General features: G+C 34.6%; 1 protein-coding gene across 10 annotated transcripts; it reads left to right on the top strand.

The window, feature by feature from the left end:
* The first annotated feature begins 737 nt into the window (after nucleotides 1–737).
* Nucleotides 738–19816, top strand: LOC111297027 (uncharacterized). Of its 10 annotated transcripts, none has more exons than XM_089741001.1 (12): nucleotides 738–1250; nucleotides 1387–1672; nucleotides 2120–2310; nucleotides 2966–3402; nucleotides 4478–5742; nucleotides 6054–7175; nucleotides 7693–7782; nucleotides 10648–10708; nucleotides 10802–10917; nucleotides 16285–16375; nucleotides 17960–18007; nucleotides 19549–19816. In XM_089741001.1, exons 5-12 carry the CDS (start codon nucleotides 5510–5512, stop codon nucleotides 19624–19626), a joined length of 1839 nt encoding a protein of 612 aa, XP_089597127.1. In that variant the 5' UTR covers nucleotides 738–1250; nucleotides 1387–1672; nucleotides 2120–2310; nucleotides 2966–3402; nucleotides 4478–5509; the 3' UTR covers nucleotides 19627–19816. The 10 variants fall into 10 exon arrangements, with proteins under 10 accessions (XP_089597127.1, XP_089597126.1, XP_089597129.1 ...); XM_089741000.1 differs by having other exon boundaries at nucleotides 738–1287; XM_089741003.1 differs by lacking the exon at nucleotides 1387–1672.
* Nucleotides 19817–20477: the final 661 nt, after the last annotated feature.

Here is a 20477-nt window from a genome sequence, read left to right as displayed (position 1 = left end):
TGTTTCTTTCTTTTGTGCTTTTAATTAATCAGCCTTATTTTTAATGCTTTTTTGGATGACATCTGACAGATGGGAGTTTTGGTTCAGACAAGAATAATTCAGAACCTGAAAGGAAGCCAAAGCCAATCCGTCCTCCTCGAAAATATCTTCCACCTAGACCAACTCCCTCTACTCCACTACAAAATGTACAGGTATTAGGACATCCCAAATTACAGCCTCTAATTGCATCATTCTTTTGTTGATGGACATGGAGGTCTGATACCATATTTAGAAGCAAATGTTTTCAAATGGTTTCTTTTGGCTCTGAAACTAGCATTTTGAACAATTCCTATGATGACGAGGCTTTTGATTCCTATGGAATAAGAAGTTGTAGTTACTACCCCAATAGCTTTATCTTAGCAACAAGGCCAAGAAAGGGAAAATTCAACTTAATTTAACCACTTTAATGTCGCACAAAAAATTCAGTTTGGCTGAGTTGATTTTTAGTATAACCTTTGTTATGTCATTTATTGAATTGCCTTTGCAAGGATTTCGTAGAGACAGAGAGAACAAAAGGAAAGCAAATTTGACTCTGAAAGGCTGGCTTCTGCAAGGAAAAGGCTTCAAGAAAGTTACGAAGAAGCTGAAAATGGTTTGCTTTCTTCTTTTCTTCCACAATTTATTTAATCTTGAATAACTCACTTCAGCTTCATACTAAATGTTAACTATATCTGGTTTTTGAGTGCTTTTTGAAGCCAGAAAAGCAAGAATGATACAAATGATGGACATTCATGAGCTACCAAAACCCAAGAATGCCTTCTTTTGAAAGAATAAGGGAGGTGGTTCTCCAAGGCACTGGTGATTGGGTGAATGAATTTGGCTTAAAGACATCCCATCTTAGGTCTTCATTTCTATTTTTCTGTTGTGATTATTATATTGGATAGGATACTCTTCATATCTTTTTTATGTTATCTTTCCATGTTCATTCGGGGAGATGTACTGGATTATTTATCAATCATTTGAAATTCTTGAGGGCCATGGACATCGATTACCATTCTATTTAGGGATGTGCAATGATTCTTTTTTTGACATGTTTTACCTTTCCCCCTAACCGAAATGTGTGATGTTGCTTCTTTGTAATATATGTGAGTTATCTTAAAAGATAACTCCTTTTTTTGGAAGTATGTTAGGATCTTTCTTCTTTTTATTTAATGCAGGCTGGCTCTACCTTGAAGAGAAGAATTGACATACTGGGCAAACTCATTATTTAGGTTAATGCATACCATCTACCTTACAGAACATCGTGGGGTGCACAGAGAAGCCTTTTTTTATCATTACAAAAATAAATCTCTGCCATTATGTTTATGTTTTGAATCATTTTGCCTGATTCCTAGCTGGGATCCTCAGGTGGCATGGGAAAATTTTTGGACTTGGTCATGAAAAGAATTATGAGAATGGCATTAGACAGAGGACAGAAAACTATCTAGCTTCCGTATTCAGATTTGGGATTTTTCAATCTAGTTGCTACCAGAAGACAGCTGAGATTATGGTTATTGAGAGTCTGACTGATGTTTTGTTTCATTTTACTGTTCATTTTTGCTGGTTATATGATAAGGCTCTTTAACTTTATTGCTATTTGAAAGAGAGGCCAAGGGGACTCTGTGCAGTTAATGAGATCTATAAAAGCAGTGAGGTTGGTCAATCATATCTAACCTCTATTTGCTGTGGCTCATGCATTGTGGTTGATGACTTCTAACTTTGGTTTTATTCCGGTAGTTGCTTGATTTCAAAAGATGCTTGAATCAAGTTTCTTATTACCTCTTTTAACTGGAGGTTCTTTTTCACTTGTCCTAGTACTTTTGTTCCCTTATGTGCAATTATATTCTTTTTAAAGGTTGCATGTTTTTGCTCTAAGCCATTTCATTTTGTGATACTTTTCTTACTTGAAGCTGAATGCTTAGCAAAACATGACTCTCTTCCCCTCCCACAAACTCCATACATATTCCTCCCCAGAAGCAAAAAGAAAAGAAAAAAAAAAAAAACTAGAACAAAGACCAAACATTACTCTCTCTTTTTCCTTCCCTCTCTTTCTCTAAGATGATGTTTAGTTAACCGTTTTTCTTGTCAATTTTGGTCGCAGGTGGTGGCAATTAAACAGTCATCTGTCTCTTATGTTTGAAGAGAGCAAGATAAGGCTCTTTTTAAGTGGTTTGCATCTCTATTGAATTGCACTTCAGCTTTTGTGCTATGACCACTACTGATGGAAGAAAGTAGCTTTCAGCTTGTTGCACCAGTTGGTTGATGTAACTGATTGAATTCTGCTGTTAATGGGTACACTCACTATAACCTCAAAAGACTTTTTTTTTTAAAATGAATTCTAGATTTGTTTTCATACAACATATTTCTTAAACTGAAGTTGCTTGAGCAAAATTTGTTGGGAAACCTGTAGGTGACACCCATGATTTATAGCTGTTGTAAAATTAAAATGCGTAAAAATGTTGAAAATTTTGAACCTGATTCTGTTGCTACATGAATTCTGGATCTTGTTTTATGTCTCCCTTCTGGTTTTGATGAGTGCAACTTGCACTGAACTGGTGCTTTTGCATAACAAACAAAGTTTTATGTCTTATGACTTTCCTAAGAATTCGAAGTTACTTATATAATATCAAGTACTTATGTTCTTAAACTTTTACCAGAAATATTGCTCAATATTTTTTCCTTTAGTTTTGGTTTTTTCTTTCTTTCTTTCCTATAAAATTACCTTTTGCAGGTCAACTCATTGTTGAGTAAAGTTTTATACTATATTTAAAATTTTCTCCCCTGATTGCTTATTATCCCCGCTTGTAAACCTCCTGGCTAAGTTGGTCCATGGCTGGAGTTTTTCTTACATCCAATCGTGGTATCAATCTTCTTTTCTTGTTGACAAATATATAAGTGTGTGCAAATCTCTTTATTAGTAGCCTGAGTCTCCCATAAAATTTTGCAGGTTTGCTTTATTGACCTCAACACATCTCATTACACATTACCTTTGAATTTTAGAATTCAATAAGGGTTAGCTTTTAAGGATGAGCTTGAAGAGTAAACGTTCAACAATGTAGCTGCAAGGTTTAGTTTCACATCATTTGTTGAGAGCTATAATGTCAATGCTACATGCTTAAGGTCTACAACTAACAACTTGTAATCTTGGTCATTGGAACCACTTGAGTTGAACTATATCTATATGTTTTTAAACCTTATGCATTTTAGCTAAGATTCCTGATATTATGAACTGAATTTTACTTTAGTTCTTGCTTGTTTCGTCTTGTTAAGTCATGATCAGTTTAAATGACAAATAGACGCCCAGGATCCCTCCAACCATTGAACCTTACTGAATTAGTAGTGATCCATCTGAGTTGCTGGATTAGGAGACTTCTGAGATTGCAGGTATTTTAAATATGGCACAAGTTTCTTCCTTGCAGTTTTTCTACGTTTGATTGTGTTCTATCGAACCTTGTTTGTTGCTTTTGATAAAACGGATAAGTTAGCTCAACTGCTTTGAAAGACCTGATGGAACTAGAAAGGTTCAAATTTCCGTTACTTACGTTCTTCAACATGCGGTGACCGTTAATTTTGTATTTGTTGTTAACACATTTGCCCGTAAATTTACTAGATGAATGATAAATCATTGCTTTATTGACATAATATGATGCAGGAATTCAAGACATAGCCCTGCTTCAAATGATTTTTTATTTCACATTTATTTTACCAAAAGAGAAAAAGATAACATGTTTTTAGCTTTCCTAGCCTTAAAATTGCTACTATACTTGTTCCTTGAGTTTTTCTGGGCTTGAAATTGCTAAATCCTTTCTTGTTTCACAATGGAGGGCTGATGATGGATTAAAGCCTGGATACCATAAACAAAGCCACACACAGCTTCCTTTCATTGAAACAGATTCCATAAAATTTCTTGTTTCTTGAAAGCTTATAAAGACCAATGACCATCTTCTTTCTGTTCTGCCTTTAGTTAAGTTGGCTGCAAAAGCAAGACATCTGGCAGATGAATAAAAAATCAGCCATCTGTATGTTGTGTTCAGAAGCTTACAATAATTATGTACAATTTGTGATTAATCACATCGATGATCAATAGGAATAGTTACAGAGGATTAATTGCAAGGTAGTGCTAAGCTGAAGTTGGTGCCTTCTTTTCCTTGGATTGTGATAAAGTGGGAAGAGCATTGTTTGTCATCTTTAAGACGTTATCCCTATATTGAAACAATCACATTTTTTTCAAATCAACCTGCAATGCATGTAGAAAAAAAAAAAGTTTAGAGTTTGATAACCCTGAAATGAATTGTGATATTCTTTCATTGAAATTCCTATGTAATTTGTTTCTAAAGCTGAATGTATACTCATCCCAGGTTTATATTGAATACAACCTTTTGGGTACAAACTTCATTTTTGAAGGTTTTTTTGTCATTATATTATACCTGAATCTATGCTGAACCTATGCTGGTTACAGGATGTAAAGAATGTGACAAGACCGTGAGTGTTTCGAAGTGAATGGAAGACCTGTAAGACAAATTTAAATCCTGGTTTCATGGAGACTGTAAACAGCATTCTAAAGAATGGTGAAAGTAAAATGTCAACAAAGTCTGAAACCAGGGTGCAAAAGGGCTCTACCAAAGTCCAAGCAGTGATGTAGAACTGCTGTCCTGTTTCAGCAAAAATGCACCATGCTGCTTTTTCCAGGGCTATTACCTCTTCAAGTGGCTGCATCAAAGGCCTTGTCGGCAGCCAAAATGGATGTTCTTCTTGCAAAGCTGAAGTTGAAGTCATCAAACTGCTTCACCTACTGCCTTATATCCTCCAAAACCTTTTTTTTTTTTTAGCTTTAGCTTTTTTGCTACTCTTTTCATAGCCAAAGCCTCAGCCATTAGACTAGAATCTGCCCTTACCATCTTTGCCAGACCTATTGGCTCATAGTTATAGTTCCTCATCACCACACCAATGCCAGCCTCATTGGAGTTTGGAGAGAAAATGCACCATCAATTCACTTTAAAATAAGCCATTACATTTGCTTATTGATGGCATATTGCCCGACCTTTGTGCCCTGGCTTCCTAAGAAAGTAACAGGAATTTGAACTTCAAAGTGAATGTGAGACACTAAGACATTAGATTCAAAATTTGTCTTTTCCATGCACAATATTATTCCTTTTATGTATCTTTACTTTTAAACTTAACCATTTAATACATTAAAAAAAAATCGCAATTAAAAATAAAAAAATATTATAGATGCTTAAATTTATTTCATACAATCTTTTAAAAGTAGTTGCATGAAATAATTGGATTAAATTGAATTAAACTCTAGATTATTATTATATTCTTTGGATCAAGTAACATATCAAGGATATTTAATCTGATCAACCTACAAAAAATTTGGCCAGCAATAAAGGAAAACCTTCAAAAATTTATACATGCAAAGAAAAAAAAAGTGCAAAATTCAAAATTAGAGGCCCAAAACCACTTCTTGTACTGAGTACAAAAGCCACCCATGAGCCCACTCTCCGCTGCCCACCGGTTCACCCAGGCACCCAGAACAACAAAGCCCCTTGCCCCTCTGGCCTCTGCCTTCTTCAGATTCTGCCTCAACTTCCATTTGCAACATTTGTGCCAGGTTTCAGCCCTTGAATTTTCTTCAGCCTTTTGTTTCATGGTAAAAGTGCAAAACCCAACATCCCTTTTTGTAATTCTTTGGAAGAAAAAGATGGTCAAGGCTGGAGAAGGGTATGTAAATTTTCAAAGATATATATTTTCTGCGAATTGTTTGTCTTTTCTTTATTTTGTTTAATAAATAGTTCGTTCAAAAATATTGTTGGAATTGAATAGAACAAATATTTGATGACCAGGAAGGTTGATGCACTGAAACCCAAATTGGAATTGGAGCAAACAAGGTTTATGTTTATCAGTGGAAGTAATTTAGTTGTGCTAGGGAAAGACCCGGATTTTTTTTGTTGAATTATATCAGGTGAAATGGTGATAGAGACTTCAATTTCTGGTTCAATTGAAGACGACCTATTTTATGTATATGAACACAGGAAACAAGATTCTTTATGTGATAGGATGCCTGGTAATGTAAATTGGCAGATGTCTCCAAAAGGTGACGGCCCTTCTCAGAGTGGGTGTAAAGAGGCTGAGTATTCATGCCTTCCCTTACCAAGAACTGGTTCTCAACAGTCATCTGTGAGTGTTATGTCTGAAAGTCCTGTGCCTACTTTTGTTTACAGTAGGAGGAAGAAACAGCGAGGCAGCAGTAGCAGTGCTAGCGCTTCTTTCGCCAACTTTTGTGCTGAGGCCCCTGTGAATTCAAAGAGAAGCGTGGATTGTCTTTCTATTGTAAGTTCTGGTCCTCTTTCAGTGGCTGTCATGGAGCCAAATGTAGCTTCTCAAGTTGAAAATGAAAACATTGCTGTTGGAGATCCTCTGACACCTCTTGCATGCAGTAGAGAGCCTCACATTTTAAAGTATGAATTTACTAATGGATGTTCTGGTGTGGATGGCCTCAGTTCTGATGATGTGCATAAAACTGTTATGCAGAAAACTATAGATGTTGACAGCATAAATGATAGTTGCTCATCATCGAAGTCAAATATGGAACTTGCATTAACTTCTATGAAAGGTGAGATGGATGAAAATGGTGAGTGCTCCTCCTCTAGTGTAATAGCTGCTGAAGTTGTGAGTGAAGATCTATGTGAGAAAGATATGTGCTTCCCCATTCTTCGGAACCAGGGTAATTTTGAGGACGTTGGGCCTTCTAGGGCTCCTGTTAATGAGGAAATTGGGACAAGTGGTGGTAGTAGTTGTTCTAGGTCATGCAAAATTTGTGGTCGTTCAGAAACTGCACAAAAGATGCTAATTTGTGATAATTGTGAAGAAGCATACCATGTTCGTTGTTGCAATCCCAGGATAAAGAAAATACCGGTTGATGAGTGGTATTGTATTTTGTGTATGAAAAAGAAGAGAATTATGCTCATGGAGACAACTACAAGAAATTCTTCAAGTATCACTGGTGGAATGGGCAGATGTAGAGTTGTATCATCTAAAGGGGAATTCAGTCCAATAGAATTAATGTTGAGAGATGCTGAGCCTTATAGAACAAGTGTTCGAATTGGCAAGGGTATTCAAGCAGAAGTTCCTGACTGGTCTGGTCCGATTGATAAGTATGTTCCATGAACTGTCTATTTTTAAATTAATTGTGTATATTGAATGCATAAGTTTAGAGGCTTTCTAATTGTGTGCACAGCAAAACATAGATATGAAAGATGCTCCTTTGTTTTTGAGGTTTCATTTATGTTGTATTGTTCCCAAGTTATTTTAACTAGGCTTCCCTTTGTGACAGATGAAAATCTGTCTGAAACAAGGCAGTTAAAATTGTTGTTTGATGCTTTTATATATAAGAAGCTTAAAGGAGAGCAGGCTAATAGGTTTTATTTATTATAAACAGTTATCTTTTTGTAAGAAAGACCCTAGGGATAGGTTCTGTCTTGACCTAGACAAAGGACATGACGTAGAGAGAGGCTACATAAATTCTACAGGAAAAGATATGAAGGAATTTGACTTTGATATCAGGCTAATTGCAATGACCTTGAAGAAACCCAGTGCTAAGTGTTAGCCTTTCTTTATATTACACTGATAGCCTTTCTTTGATGGCTTGTCGTGCTGTCTGTCTAATTACAGATTGGTTGCAAAGATTTTTGTGCAACAATGGCAAAAGGATTACCACTTTTTATCATACAAAAGATTACCAGTATTTTTCTGTGATCATGTGTAAGCCTTTTTCTTTACTTAAGAAAATCTGTCAGAATTTAGATTCCAATTTATGAAATTTAGCTAGGAACTGATACAGTGTTCCCAATAATATAGGGTAGACTAATCTTCTTGTTTCCCTTCAACAGCTGAGATGTTTTATAAGTTCTTACCAAGGCTGAGCACATTGGCATGCTTGGCCTTTTTGAAGGGCTTTTAGTGAGTTAAATGTATATTCTGAATTGAGGAAGTCTGCTTTAGCTATCACTTTGTTTTGGAACCTTGAAGAACTTCATATTTAGTGGGTGAAATAGAATTGATAGTTTTCAGCTTCTAAAAGGGAAAATGTTGTCTTTTTGAGTATGATGTTCTGTTGATTTTTCCCTTTTTGAAGAAAATATTTCCTGTTACTGCCAATTATTAAATTGAAAACTTTCTAAGATGGAATGGGAGCCAGGATAAAGATCTTTTGATGGACAGGAAATGTCTGGAAGTTTAGTCCAAAGGAGACTTCTTAATGATGGGATATTGCATCAAACTAAGCTTGCAAGTTGCTATTCCAAAGTGGATGCATGCTTTGGAGTAAGATAAAGTCAGTTCTTTGGAACAGAGGTGTGTGAAAGAAGCGACGTTGAGGATTTAAAAACAATGGGACTGCCCTCGATGAAGCATCATTATAAACTAGATTAGTAAGTTATACCCCTTGATGTTTCAATAAATTATCCTGAAAGGGAAACTGAAGAAGAAAAGAGATGTGGTTTTTGTGCGAATGGGTTGGAATTTGTTCAGTATTTTTACATGTGAAACCATTTTGTTTTGGGGTTGGTTCTGGCTCTATATTTGGTGGGCTTTCCAACCCTTTGCAATTGTTTATAGGTTGGATGCTTTAATATAGTTAGAGTCCTAGCTAGGAAGCACGGATGGAGACATGTAGTGTGGGTATGACATGGACATGGCAACAAGGTAATTTTAAAAATATAGGGACAAGGGTACGGTAGGACATAGCAATAAAAAATATTTTTATATTCTTTTATATTCATAAAATTTTTATATATTTTTTGTATCCATTAATTTAATTTTTGAATCCATAAAAAATTTTGTTTTTTCCCTCTTTTTTTCTTCCTTCTTTTGTTTCGTTTTCTTTCCTTTCTTTTTTACCTTCCCAGTTCCTACTTCTTCTTCTTCTTCTTTCCTTTTTCCCCTTTTATCCTTCCCCAAAACGCACTGTTTTTGGTGCTTTATAAACAACAATATTTTTTGTTTCATTTTTTCCTTCCGCCCTCTCTCTACCCTCTCTCATCCTCTCATTTCTCTCTACACTCCTCTCGGCAACAACCCACAAACTCAGATTTTGGCAGCTTTTGCTGACCACCTTTCACCAGTGACCATTTTTCACCAAAAAATACCAAAATCTCCTATCATTCTCATCTTTCTTTCTATCCAGTTAAAATTTCAAAAAATAAAAAAATAAAAAAGTCTTGATCTACAAAAAAACCAGTCTCCACCTTTTTTACTGTTTTCTGCTGCCTAAAACACCTAGAACCACCTCCTCTTTCCTTCCTCTAACGTGTCCTGGGGTGTGTGTCACCCTGTCACGACCATTTCCGAACTTTTTTTTATTTTTTTGCCATGTCCCGTATGTATTCCAGCATGTCGGTGACATGTTAATGTCTAACACTAGTACGAGGCTGATACATGGGGGGTTCCACCATGTTCGTGCTCCATAAAGTCCTAGTTGTTTGTGCCCCAGGTGTTGTAGCCCACAGGATAGCCATATTTTCATCTATATTGTGTTACATCCAGCACTAGTTTGGTGTGAGGCATGTTCTTGTCGTATATTATGGTTATGCTGCTAATTGGTTTAAGTTGAATGCTTTAACTGAATTAAATCTTTCATCTGATGCGGGCCCAAATCTATTCCAGAGCTACAACCCAAGTTCTTAAGCAATTTACTGATTATAGAGTTTAGTTAAAAAGTTAGTTAAGTGTGGTTAGTTAAGAATATCGGTATATAATTAGTGGAGTCAGCATTTTGATAAATAGAAATGGGTGTATAGGGGATAGATGAGCATTGTACAAAGGCAAGGAATTTCATAACAGAAAATTACATTCTCTCTTGGTAACAACAAATCTATCTTCTCTCTCTGTTCTCTTCCTCTTCTTCTTTCTTCTTTCTGCTATTTTCTTTGATCGGTTATTATTTAAATTTTTGAGCTGCATCATCATCATTGTTTAAATAACCTTGCAGTAGTCTCATATTTTCCCAATTGAGAAATCCGGTTCCCTTTATGTGCCAAATCATGAGCACTTCTAGTTGGCAAGAATTAATTTTTGGAACAAAATCTTGGGTGAAACAACAATTATTATTGCTGGGTCTTGTCATGTTCTTGGCCTTGTTTATGATTAATCTTTATATCTTGGTCTTGTATGTTGCCTCAAAATTAGTTTGTCTGATTAATCTCCGATTTGTTGTATGAAAAATTCCAGGTTCGGTAATTTAAAGCACTGAATGAAGGTTTGGGAGGGGGTGATCTTGTGAATGCTAGATTACTTAAATGTGAAATTTCCCTTTTTTTGCTTTCTCATTTCTATGATGCACATTTTGATTCATCAATTTGTTGCCTATACGAAGTAAAATCTAGGTACAGATTACTCAAGTGATTGGTTAGTAATGGTGTTTGGTTTATTGTTCAATTTTGTTTCTCTATGCTTTTAACTTTCTTTTGTATTTGGTTACAATTTTCTTTCTCCTCAGACAAAAATTGCATTGAATTTACTTTGTTTCACATTAGAAAAGGTAAGAGATGGAAAAAATTACGTACTATTGTATGCTTTTTTGATCACAAGTCTTGTTGTTGATAAATAGTTTCTTGTTATATGATGCAGTGATGTTGATACAATTGATGAACCACTAGAATTGGATCCTTCAGAATTTACTGATTTCCATGTAAGGCTTCAATTTTTTGTGTTGGTTAGCATTTTCATTTTGTAGATAAGTGAACATTTGGTTTGGAGAGAATTGACACATCTTTCTTTATAGGAACTGAATTGCAACAAGTCATCTAAATTAAGCTCAATAGGGAACTGGCTTCAATGTAGAGGGTTCGTAGATGGTGTAGGAGGCAGTAATGGAACCATCTGTGGAAAGTGGCGCAGGTATAGTCTTCTTGCTTTGATATTTTGCTTTCTTGCTTACTATTTATGTTAGCAGAAGTTGGTATTTGCTAAAACTCTTGACATTTTTGTCTGGGGAATAGTAATCGATTTACTTCTGATTGACTTATAGATGAATTATTGTTAAAAATTGAAATGATATCAGTTCATTATGTCTAAAAGCCTAAATGCTGAACCTAGGGAATCATATCCTCAAGTAAACATGTTATATTATGATAAATATCGATATAGTCGATCCTCTAGTAGCAAATGGAAAAAAAATTGTCAACTTGCCAAGAATAAACTCAAATAGAATTCAAACCAGTATACATGTCACGTATTACCCAACATTTTCATTATTTTATGCTTAATGGTTAGTCTATAATATTGTTTCTAATGTTAAAAATTGAAAATGGAGGAGATGTGAAACCAGAGATAAAAGCAATTTTCTTTGAGTATTTTTTTTATTACAAGGTAATCCTCAAATATATAGAGGAACCAGTATGTACAGAGAAGCCCATAAAATCAGGACACAATCGTCCAAGCATAGAAACAAATAAAAATAACTAATGACTCGAAAAAAAATAAACCCCAACAAATCTGGAAATAGAGTGTCTACTACTTGTTGCTTTGTAGGAACATAGGCCATACAAATCACTCTCATATCAATCTTCTCTTTGATAAAATGCCTATCAACTTCCACATCCTTCGTTCGATCACTTTGCAATGGATTATGAGTAATACTTATAGCTGCCTTATTATCATAAAACAATTTCATACGATATTCAGTTGACATTTTCAACTCTTCCAAAAGTCTCTTTTACCAGAGAAGTTCACAAGTTCCTTGTGCAAGGGCTCTAAATTCTGCTTCTGCATTGTTTCGAGCAACAACATGCTGTTTCTTGCTCTTCCTTGTGACAAGATTACCCCAAACGTTCATAAAATACCCAAAGTGGATCTTCTGTCTTCAATTGATCCTTCCCAGTCTGCATCTGTAAATGCTTCCATGTTCATTCTTCTCAATTAACAACCCGTACTTGGTGTGGTCTTCAAATACCTTAAGATCCAATACACAGCTTCAAGCTACTCTTCAAATGGAGAGTGCATATACTGACTCACTACACTAATTGCAAAGGCTATATCAGTCTTGTATGAAACAAGTAGATCAGCCTTCCAACTAGTCATTGATATCTTCCCCATCTAATGGAATTCCTCCTTTTCTAAACTTCACGTTAGGATCTATAGGTGTATTAGTTGGTTTACAGCCAAGCATACTAGTTTCTTTCAAGAGATCAACAGTATATTTTTTTTTGGGAAATAACAATACCATTCTTGCTCTTTGTAACTTCTATCCCCAGAAAGTATTTTAATTGTCCATGATCCTTAATTTCGAATTCTTCGCCAATAATTTTCTTTAGTCGCTCTATTTCTTCAGTGTCATCACCTATCAACATAAACGATCCAAATAGCCATTTTTCCATGTTGTGAGTGTTTGAAAAGAAAGAGTATGATCAGTTTGTCCTTGGCTAAGTCCATGTCTCCTACTGATCAAACCAAGCCTTTGGCGACTATTTTGAACCATAAAGAGATATCTTCAGTTTACATGCCTCCTTGTTTGTTTCCCCCTTCAAACCCAGGAGGCAAGTCCATTATACTTCTTCATCCAGCTCCCCATTAAGAAAGGCATTCTGTCATCCATTTGGTGTAATGGCCAATCAAAATTAGCAGCTAGTGAAAGTAGTACCCTTAGCATTTAATTTAGCAACTAGAGCAAAGGTTTCAGTGTAATCTACTCCAAAAGTTTGAGTAAATCCCTTCATAACTAGGCAGGCCTTGTCTGTCTCTATTCCACCATTTGAATTATACTGAATAGTAAATGCCCACTTGCATCCAACTGACGTTTTTCCTCTAGGTAACCCCACAATGTTCCAAGTCTTGTTCTTTTTTAATGTTTTCATCTCTTCAAGTACTGCAGCTTTCCATTCTGGGATTTCTAGTGCTTTTTGAATATTTTGTGGGACTTTAGTTTCCTCAATCTTTTTTATCAGGACACAAGACAAAGCTGTATTATGGATAGTTGGAAAGCGAGTGTTGAGTGCATGATCTTACGCCTTTCTTGAGTGCTATGAGTTATGTCTAGATCATCAGGGGGAATATTTATTGGTGATGGTGTTGTAGGCTCAGTATTTTCTGATTTAGAATTTATTTGCACATCATATTCTTGACGATGCAGCTGGGGCACAAAAGTTTGTACTTCATGAGGTAGTGGTTTACATCATGAATAAACACGGAGCTCTGTATTTTGTTGAGGCCTAATCATAGATGAATCTATCTTTGTTTCCAACTTAGTTTTTGTTAGTGACATGGTAGGAATAGTTGATGTTACAGGAAGTGGAATGGGAAAATCTCAAAGCCTATCTTCACCTAGTATCTCCCCTTGAAGAGTCGGTTTTGGGTAAAATGGTTGATTTTCAAAGAATGTGATATCTAATAAGACAAATATTTGTTTTGTGGAAGGACAATAGCTCTTATACCCTTTTTGAGTTGGAAAGTGCCCAATAAATGTACATTTTATAGCTCTAGACTATATTTTCCCGTGATATGGACTTTTGCTGTGAGCAAAAGATGTGCAACCAAAGACTTACGGGGTAAAGAAGTAAACAACTTAGTTTGTGGATCTAATTCAAGTAACATGTTCAATGGTGTTTCGAAGTTGAGAACTCTATTAGGAAGTCTATTTATCAAGTATGAAGCTATTAAAATAGCATCTTCCCAAAAAACTTAGGAACATTATTGGTAAACATGATAGCACGAGCAACTTCAAATGATTTTTTCTTTCTGCAACCCCATTTTGTTGGGAGGTGTTACACAGGAACTTTGCTGAAAACCACAATTTCTTTTAGATAATCACCAAGGCTTGAATTGAAATATTCCCTCTCATTCTCTGTGCAGAAAATTTGTTTTTTAGCTTGAAATTGTGTTTGAACCGTTTTGTGAAATTGCTGAAAAGTTGTCTTAGCATCATGTTTGTCTTTTAACAAGTAAATCCAACAAGCTCGTGTTATTACTATAGTAGTTATGAACCACCTAGTTCTAGTTGTGTTATTTTCCAATGAACGTTCCTAAATATCGCTGTGAACTAAGACAAAGGTTTAGAAATCTAAATGGATGACTTGGATAAAGAACATGAGCGTTTGGCAAGTTGACAAGTTCATAAGAAAAGGAATGGACATCTTTATTCTTAAAAAGAGAAGGAAACAGAGTTTTTAGATATGAAAAACTTGGATGTCCTAACCTATTGTGCCATTATATAAAATTTCACTAGGAATAGGATTCAACACTTAAAGCCAAAGCTTGTTTATTCACTTGTTGAGGATCCTCAAGATAGTACAAGCCTTCATGCTTCTTAGCATTGCCAATCATCTTCGCAAAAAGTAAATACTGAAACTTAAAATATGAAGGATAGAACTTAGCCACACAGTTCAAGTCTTTTGTCAATTTACTAATAGACACTAGATTACATGCTAAGTTAAGAATTTGCAAGACTGAAAATAGTGTAATATTAGAAAGTTTAATGTTTCCTTTTCCAGCAACAGAGGGTAGTGATCCTTCAGTAATACAAATCTTAAGGTTTTCAGGTCATGGATTATATGTTGAAAATAATTCATGGTATCTAATCTTATGGTTTGATGCCCCAGAATCTATAATCCAAGAGTTCTTAGAATCAGACTTTGCACCCTAAACAGAGGTAGTTACCTTTTGTGTAATTGTGCACTTTAGAGTAGGTGCAGTCATTTGGGTACTATTGAGGAGTGTTTGGAGTTGCTGAAGTTTCTTCTTGCTAAAAAACCAAACCTTGAGCGTTATTTTCTTCCAAAGCAACTTGAAAACCCCAGCCTTGTTCTCCTTGCTTGTGTGGTTTCCAATATGCTGGTTTCCCATGAATTTTCCAGCAAGTTTATTTTGTATGATATGGGCTTTGACAATGATCACACCAAGCCCTATCATTCCCACGGTTACCAGGCTGATCTCCAAGTCCAGAAAAATCTTTTTTCTTGGAAACAAGGGTTGAGTTTTGAGAGGGGTCTACAATAGGGGGTTCTTTGGTTCCGAGCATGACTCTCCTTCTACATTCTTCTCTCCTTACTTCAGCAAAAGCCTCTCAAATGCTTGGAACAAGTTTGGGTTCAAGTATTCTGCCTCTAACCTCATCAAGCTCCTTATTAAGACCGTGGAGAAAATCAAAACCCTTTCTTTTTCATGCATCTTCTTGTACTTTTTGCTGTCTTCTACACAATGTAAGTCTGTACCAGAAAGCAAATCCATCTCTTGCCAAAGATTGTTCTTGTTTTTGTAGTAATCAATCATTGAGTTATCCCTCTATTTTATGTTTTTCAAGGCTGACTTAATTTCAAAAAATTGTGATGAGTTTTCAAGATCTGAGTATATCTCCTTCACCGTTTCCCAGATTTCTTTAGCACTTTTGTAGAATAGATAGCTCCTTCCAATCTTAGGCTTCATTGGAATTAACTAACCATGCCAGTACCATGGAGTTTTCAGAAATCCATATTGAATGACTTGGTTCTACTTCCTATGGTTCCTTTGTTGCACCAGTCAGATAGCTGCTTTTGCTTTTCCCTTGAATCACTAGCACCACGGATTGGGAACACTCCCGGAAGTTTGTTCCATTGAGTTTGTGCTGTGTTATTTGCAGGGAATGTGAGTCATTTATAACTGGAACCATTGGAGAAGAGTTTTGAATCGGTTTAGAAGTCACCTTTGATCCACTCTCTCGAGAGGCACCAGTTATGGTTGTTTTGGCCATTAGAAAAGAAAATTATCAGAAGCAAACCTTGCTCTGATGCCATGGAACTAGAGAAAAAACAATGTTCTTTGAGTATTTTTAATTTAAAGATAATCTTTACATATATGGAGGAACTAGTATGAACGGAGAAGCCCACAAAATCAGAACCGAATCATCCAAATATAGAAACAAATAAAATTAACTACTGACTAGAAAAAATAAATCCCAACAAATCAGGAAATAGGTATTGATTTGATAGACATGCTATCAGCAAGGTGGAAATTCAGCATAGCACATTTCTTACCAGCTGTGAATTGGTCAATGCTATACACCTAAGATATTGTAGATAATGATAATTGAGGATAAAGATGATTACATCATTCTCAAGAGCTGGAGGAATTCATTTCAGATTAAGTACTAAGCATCACTTAGATGAGCTTTTGAGCTTTAATACTCCGTTGCTAGTAACTTAAAATGTGCATAAGTTTAAGTTTCTTTCTTTATGTAGTTTTGGTTTTTGTGTTGCTAACGCAAGATTCTTATTTTTTAACTTCTTGTTTTTTTAGGGCTCCTCTTTTTGAAGTCCAAACTGATGACTGGGAGTGCTTCTGCTCTGTCCAGTGGGATCCATCCCATGCTGATTGTTCTGTACCTCAGGTGATAACACTTTTAGCAACTTTATTCTACCCTATTGCATTGTAACCTTCAGGTTATGTTACCTGACTTGGTTTTCAGAATTAATCAACTTAGAATTTGTTATTTTGTATTAATGGGGAATGTCTTCATGCATGAATAATCATTTTAGAGTTTTAATTGGTTCTTTCCAATCTGAAAAACTAGTCTGGGATTCATGTCAATATGTTTCATTTGAAAGCTCAAACTTAAAGGTGGGTCATGTTTGATGTGTTGTCAATTTGTAGCTAACTTAATGCAAATATCTATTTATTACATAGACGTCAATTAAAGACTCAAACTTAACAAAGCAATGCCATCTTTAGTAGCAGAAAGAATCTTGTTTATACTACATTGATCTGTCAGAAACAGAACCTGCAGTGTCATCTTATAAGTGGTAGTTTTACCCGAAGAACAAATTGTCCCCAATGGAAGATTTTATAGCACATTGTCTGCAACCACTTCTGTCCTACCCTCTTCTTACAGGACGTGCTTTCTATTGTATCTGATCATGTATTATAGAAATACCAGTTTTATTTTAGGTTAAATTTCATCTAGGTTCTTAGGTTTTAAGCATAATTCAACTCAAGTTCTTTAGTTTGAAAAATGGACATTTCGCTCTAAATTTTGCAATTAATAGGACAATAAGGTCCTTTTGTCAATTATCTTTTAATTATTCTGTTAAAAGTCTCATTAAAAAATCTTGTTACCCTTAAAAAATCAATATTCCCAAATATTCACATAAAGTAATGATTTATATAAATATATTAAATATATATTTTTTAAAATAAAAAATATATTAATAATATATAAAAAGATTTTTAGGTGCAATATATAAAAACAAAATTCACAATTATAAATAAGCTAATATGCAAATATTTATAATAAAATGAATATATTGAAAATGTAACAATTTTCGACAAGGAACAAATTTAAAAGAAAATGAACATGTAACATATAATAAGAAAAAATGTTTGGTTGAAGAAAAAAAAGAAAAGGTTTGATTAAAATTTTTACATGCGTAATAAATTCATTTTGTTGTTATATATATATATATTTACATATTAGCATATTTATATTGTAAGTTTTGTTTTTATATGTTGCATTTAAAAAATCTTTTTATATTATTAATATATTTTATGTATCTTGAGACAAAACAAAACAAATTTATTGTTATAAAATATTACATTATGTGAGTATTTCAGGATATTGATTTTTCAAGAGTAAAATGGTATTTTAATGAGATTTTTAATGGAATAATTAACCAATAACTGACGGAAGGACCTCATTGTCCTATTAATTGAAAGTTTGGGGCAAAGTGTCCATTTTTTAAACTAATGGACTTAAGTTGAAATATACTTGAAATTTAAGACTTAGATGGAATTTACCCTTTTTTTATTTAAGCCATTATAGAAGATATCTACAATTTTAGTCTGTAATGATAAGGCTAGAAACCCAAGAGAAAAAAATGAATTTCTTGTAATATAAAATTCAATTTTAGTCTGTCATAATTGTTACTAGTTTGACGGCATTCTTTAATCGAACTTGTTTCTGTGTTTATTCCGTCAGGAGCTGGAAACAGATCAAGTTTTGAAGCAACTCAAGTATATTGAGATGGTATGTACCAATGCACTCATTTAGTTATCTTCACTAATTACTGGTTGCAATTTGCCATAGTCTATCTTTGCATATCAAATAATGCGTGGAAGGAGGGTTAAAGAAGCCTTGATTTGTGTTTGCAACTTGGGCTTGGCTCCAGTACTAAGAGTGGTTGAGGTAGAAATCCTCGTTTTGAGGTGTAGTGCTCTTCCATTTAAAAATAACTTAATTCTACATTTAACGCTATACATTCTCAAGGTGGCAAATTTGGTGTAACCAAGAGGAGTTATTTAGTATACCATTCGGCATTTATACATCCCAAAATATTAGGTGCATGGAATTTCAAATTATTGGATGCTCCAAGAGAGAATCGCGAGCCTCCAAATCTAGGTTAGGTGGTTCAAAGGGGCCATAATTCTTTCTCTTTTGACTCTCATAGTTTTCTTTTTGCCAAAAGGATAAGTATAAAATTGAAAGATTTGGTTTAAGATCTATTCAAGTTTAGACTAAAAAATTATATTTGGACTGGTTAAGTAGAATTGATGCCATCATCTGTTAAGTTTCGAGTTTGCTGGTCTTAACTATTATATTCAAGTGGGACCTTTTCATTTATTACTAACTGTTTGTAGGTTGGGTTCTTACAATGATACCAGAGAGCTTAGGTTTTTGTTGCCTAGTTTGTCACGTTGTTCTTTTCATTGTTTGTTGCACTGTATTGTTACCTATGTGGAGGCTCATCTAGTTGACTTGTTATCATTGGGCCTTGAGAGGTATCCAGTTTTGTAATCCCATGTTAGTTAAGTATGAAGTTTGCCGTTGTATTTAAGTTGGGCTTTTTCATTTATTGTTAATTGATTTTAGGTTGAATCATTGACATTTTAAGAAATATGAACCAAAACTAAATAATTTCTGGGATTTCTCAATGGAAAAACAGTGAAAAATCACTCAGGTATCCCTGATTATTTAAAATAATAAATTTTCTGATTTTAGCGTATGGTAAAGATTATGCAGTTTGAACTTGGTCACTCCATAATATGCTCCATTAAACTTGTGAATATTATGCAAGAAAATATTAAATTGTAGAAAGATGCCATTAGACTGATAAATTGAAGAAAATGTATGATGAGATTGTTGAAAAAACGAAAGAAGGTGCTTGGCAGAATATCGATCCTAAGAATTTAATAGTGTTTTAACGTGAAAAGAACTGCAAATCATAAAAATTGTATGAAATTTAACTTTGTTCTTTTTCTCAAAGAAGGAAAAATAAAATATACTCCTGCAACATGTTGAATTGCATTTATTTATAGTGTTTTCAGATAAACAAGGCTTCTAGTGACTGGATGGGTGAAACAGAAATTCAGGGTGGGTTATAAAATGATTTTATTGTACCAAAATTTCTTAGGCAGCTGTTATATAATTGTTTTGTTATTAATTAAATATCTATGAGGTCTGGACTTGCCTTTGGCGTTGAATCAGTGCATTCTTATTCTTGTTTAGAACATTCTATGGATTCAGGATAGTACTCTGAACCCTATGTTCTTGAATCACATCCTGTGCAGTTGAGACCTCGACTATCAGCTAAACGGCGAAAATCAGATCAGAGCTGTAAGGAAGAAATGAGAAATGCACAGAGCTAGGCTGCTTGGCAGGCGATAATTTTTCCGTAGTATATGTACAGCTTACCCTAACAAGATCTTGTACCCTCAAAGTCATTTCAAACCCAAACATCTCAATTTTGCAACTAGATGTCTTCCTTAGTAGTTAACTCGCTTTTGGAGAGAATTATCAAGTATGAGAAGTATTTAGTCATTGGCTTTCATGGTTCAATTCTGTTTCTCTATTGTTTTGGTATTATGTTTTGGCTTGCCACCAAATTCCTGCATTCATTTTTTCTTTTGATCATCAGTTTCTCTGAAACATCCAGCATGAATTGACATTCCGATCATACATCTAATACAATGATATACATCACATGCGCATAATTATACACACCAGTGGAGCTTACCGTCTGAAAGTATTTGGCAAGTTGCTTTCTTTGAGTCCATCCTGCCAAATATTCTTTCTTTTGCTTATGGTAACAATAGTGATGGTTTCAGTGACCCAAACCTTAATTAGTCTCATGGCTTCGGTGTTGGGGTGCCTGAGGATGTTTTATCGAAAGCTGCAATAGCTTGTTGCAGTGAATATGAAGGGCAGCAACCATTTAGTTGGCAACTTTGATTCAATGTGGTTTAGTTTTGTACTAGTAGGTACTAAATCATTAGAACAATCAAAAACCAAAAAAAGAAGGAAAAAAAAATGGTCTCACCAATATCTCCAAGGCACATTGAATGCCTGAAAATGTTCTGTAGCATAAACCATTCATCACCCTTATCTTAAATTGCAATCTTCAAGTATTACAAGTTAAAAAAAAAATCAATGATATAAATCAAATAGACAGACGAATGAAGGAATGGACCAATATATAATTAGATCAAAAATTCAAATT

Source organism: Durio zibethinus, chromosome 12, assembly GCF_047325235.1.
Source record: "Durio zibethinus cultivar Kanyao isolate XHJ-2024 chromosome 12, ASM4732523v1, whole genome shotgun sequence".
Taxonomy (NCBI): domain Eukaryota; kingdom Viridiplantae; phylum Streptophyta; class Magnoliopsida; order Malvales; family Malvaceae; genus Durio; species Durio zibethinus.
The sequence above is the reverse complement of the archived record's forward strand: the minus strand, read 5'-3'. Positions and strand labels throughout refer to the sequence as shown.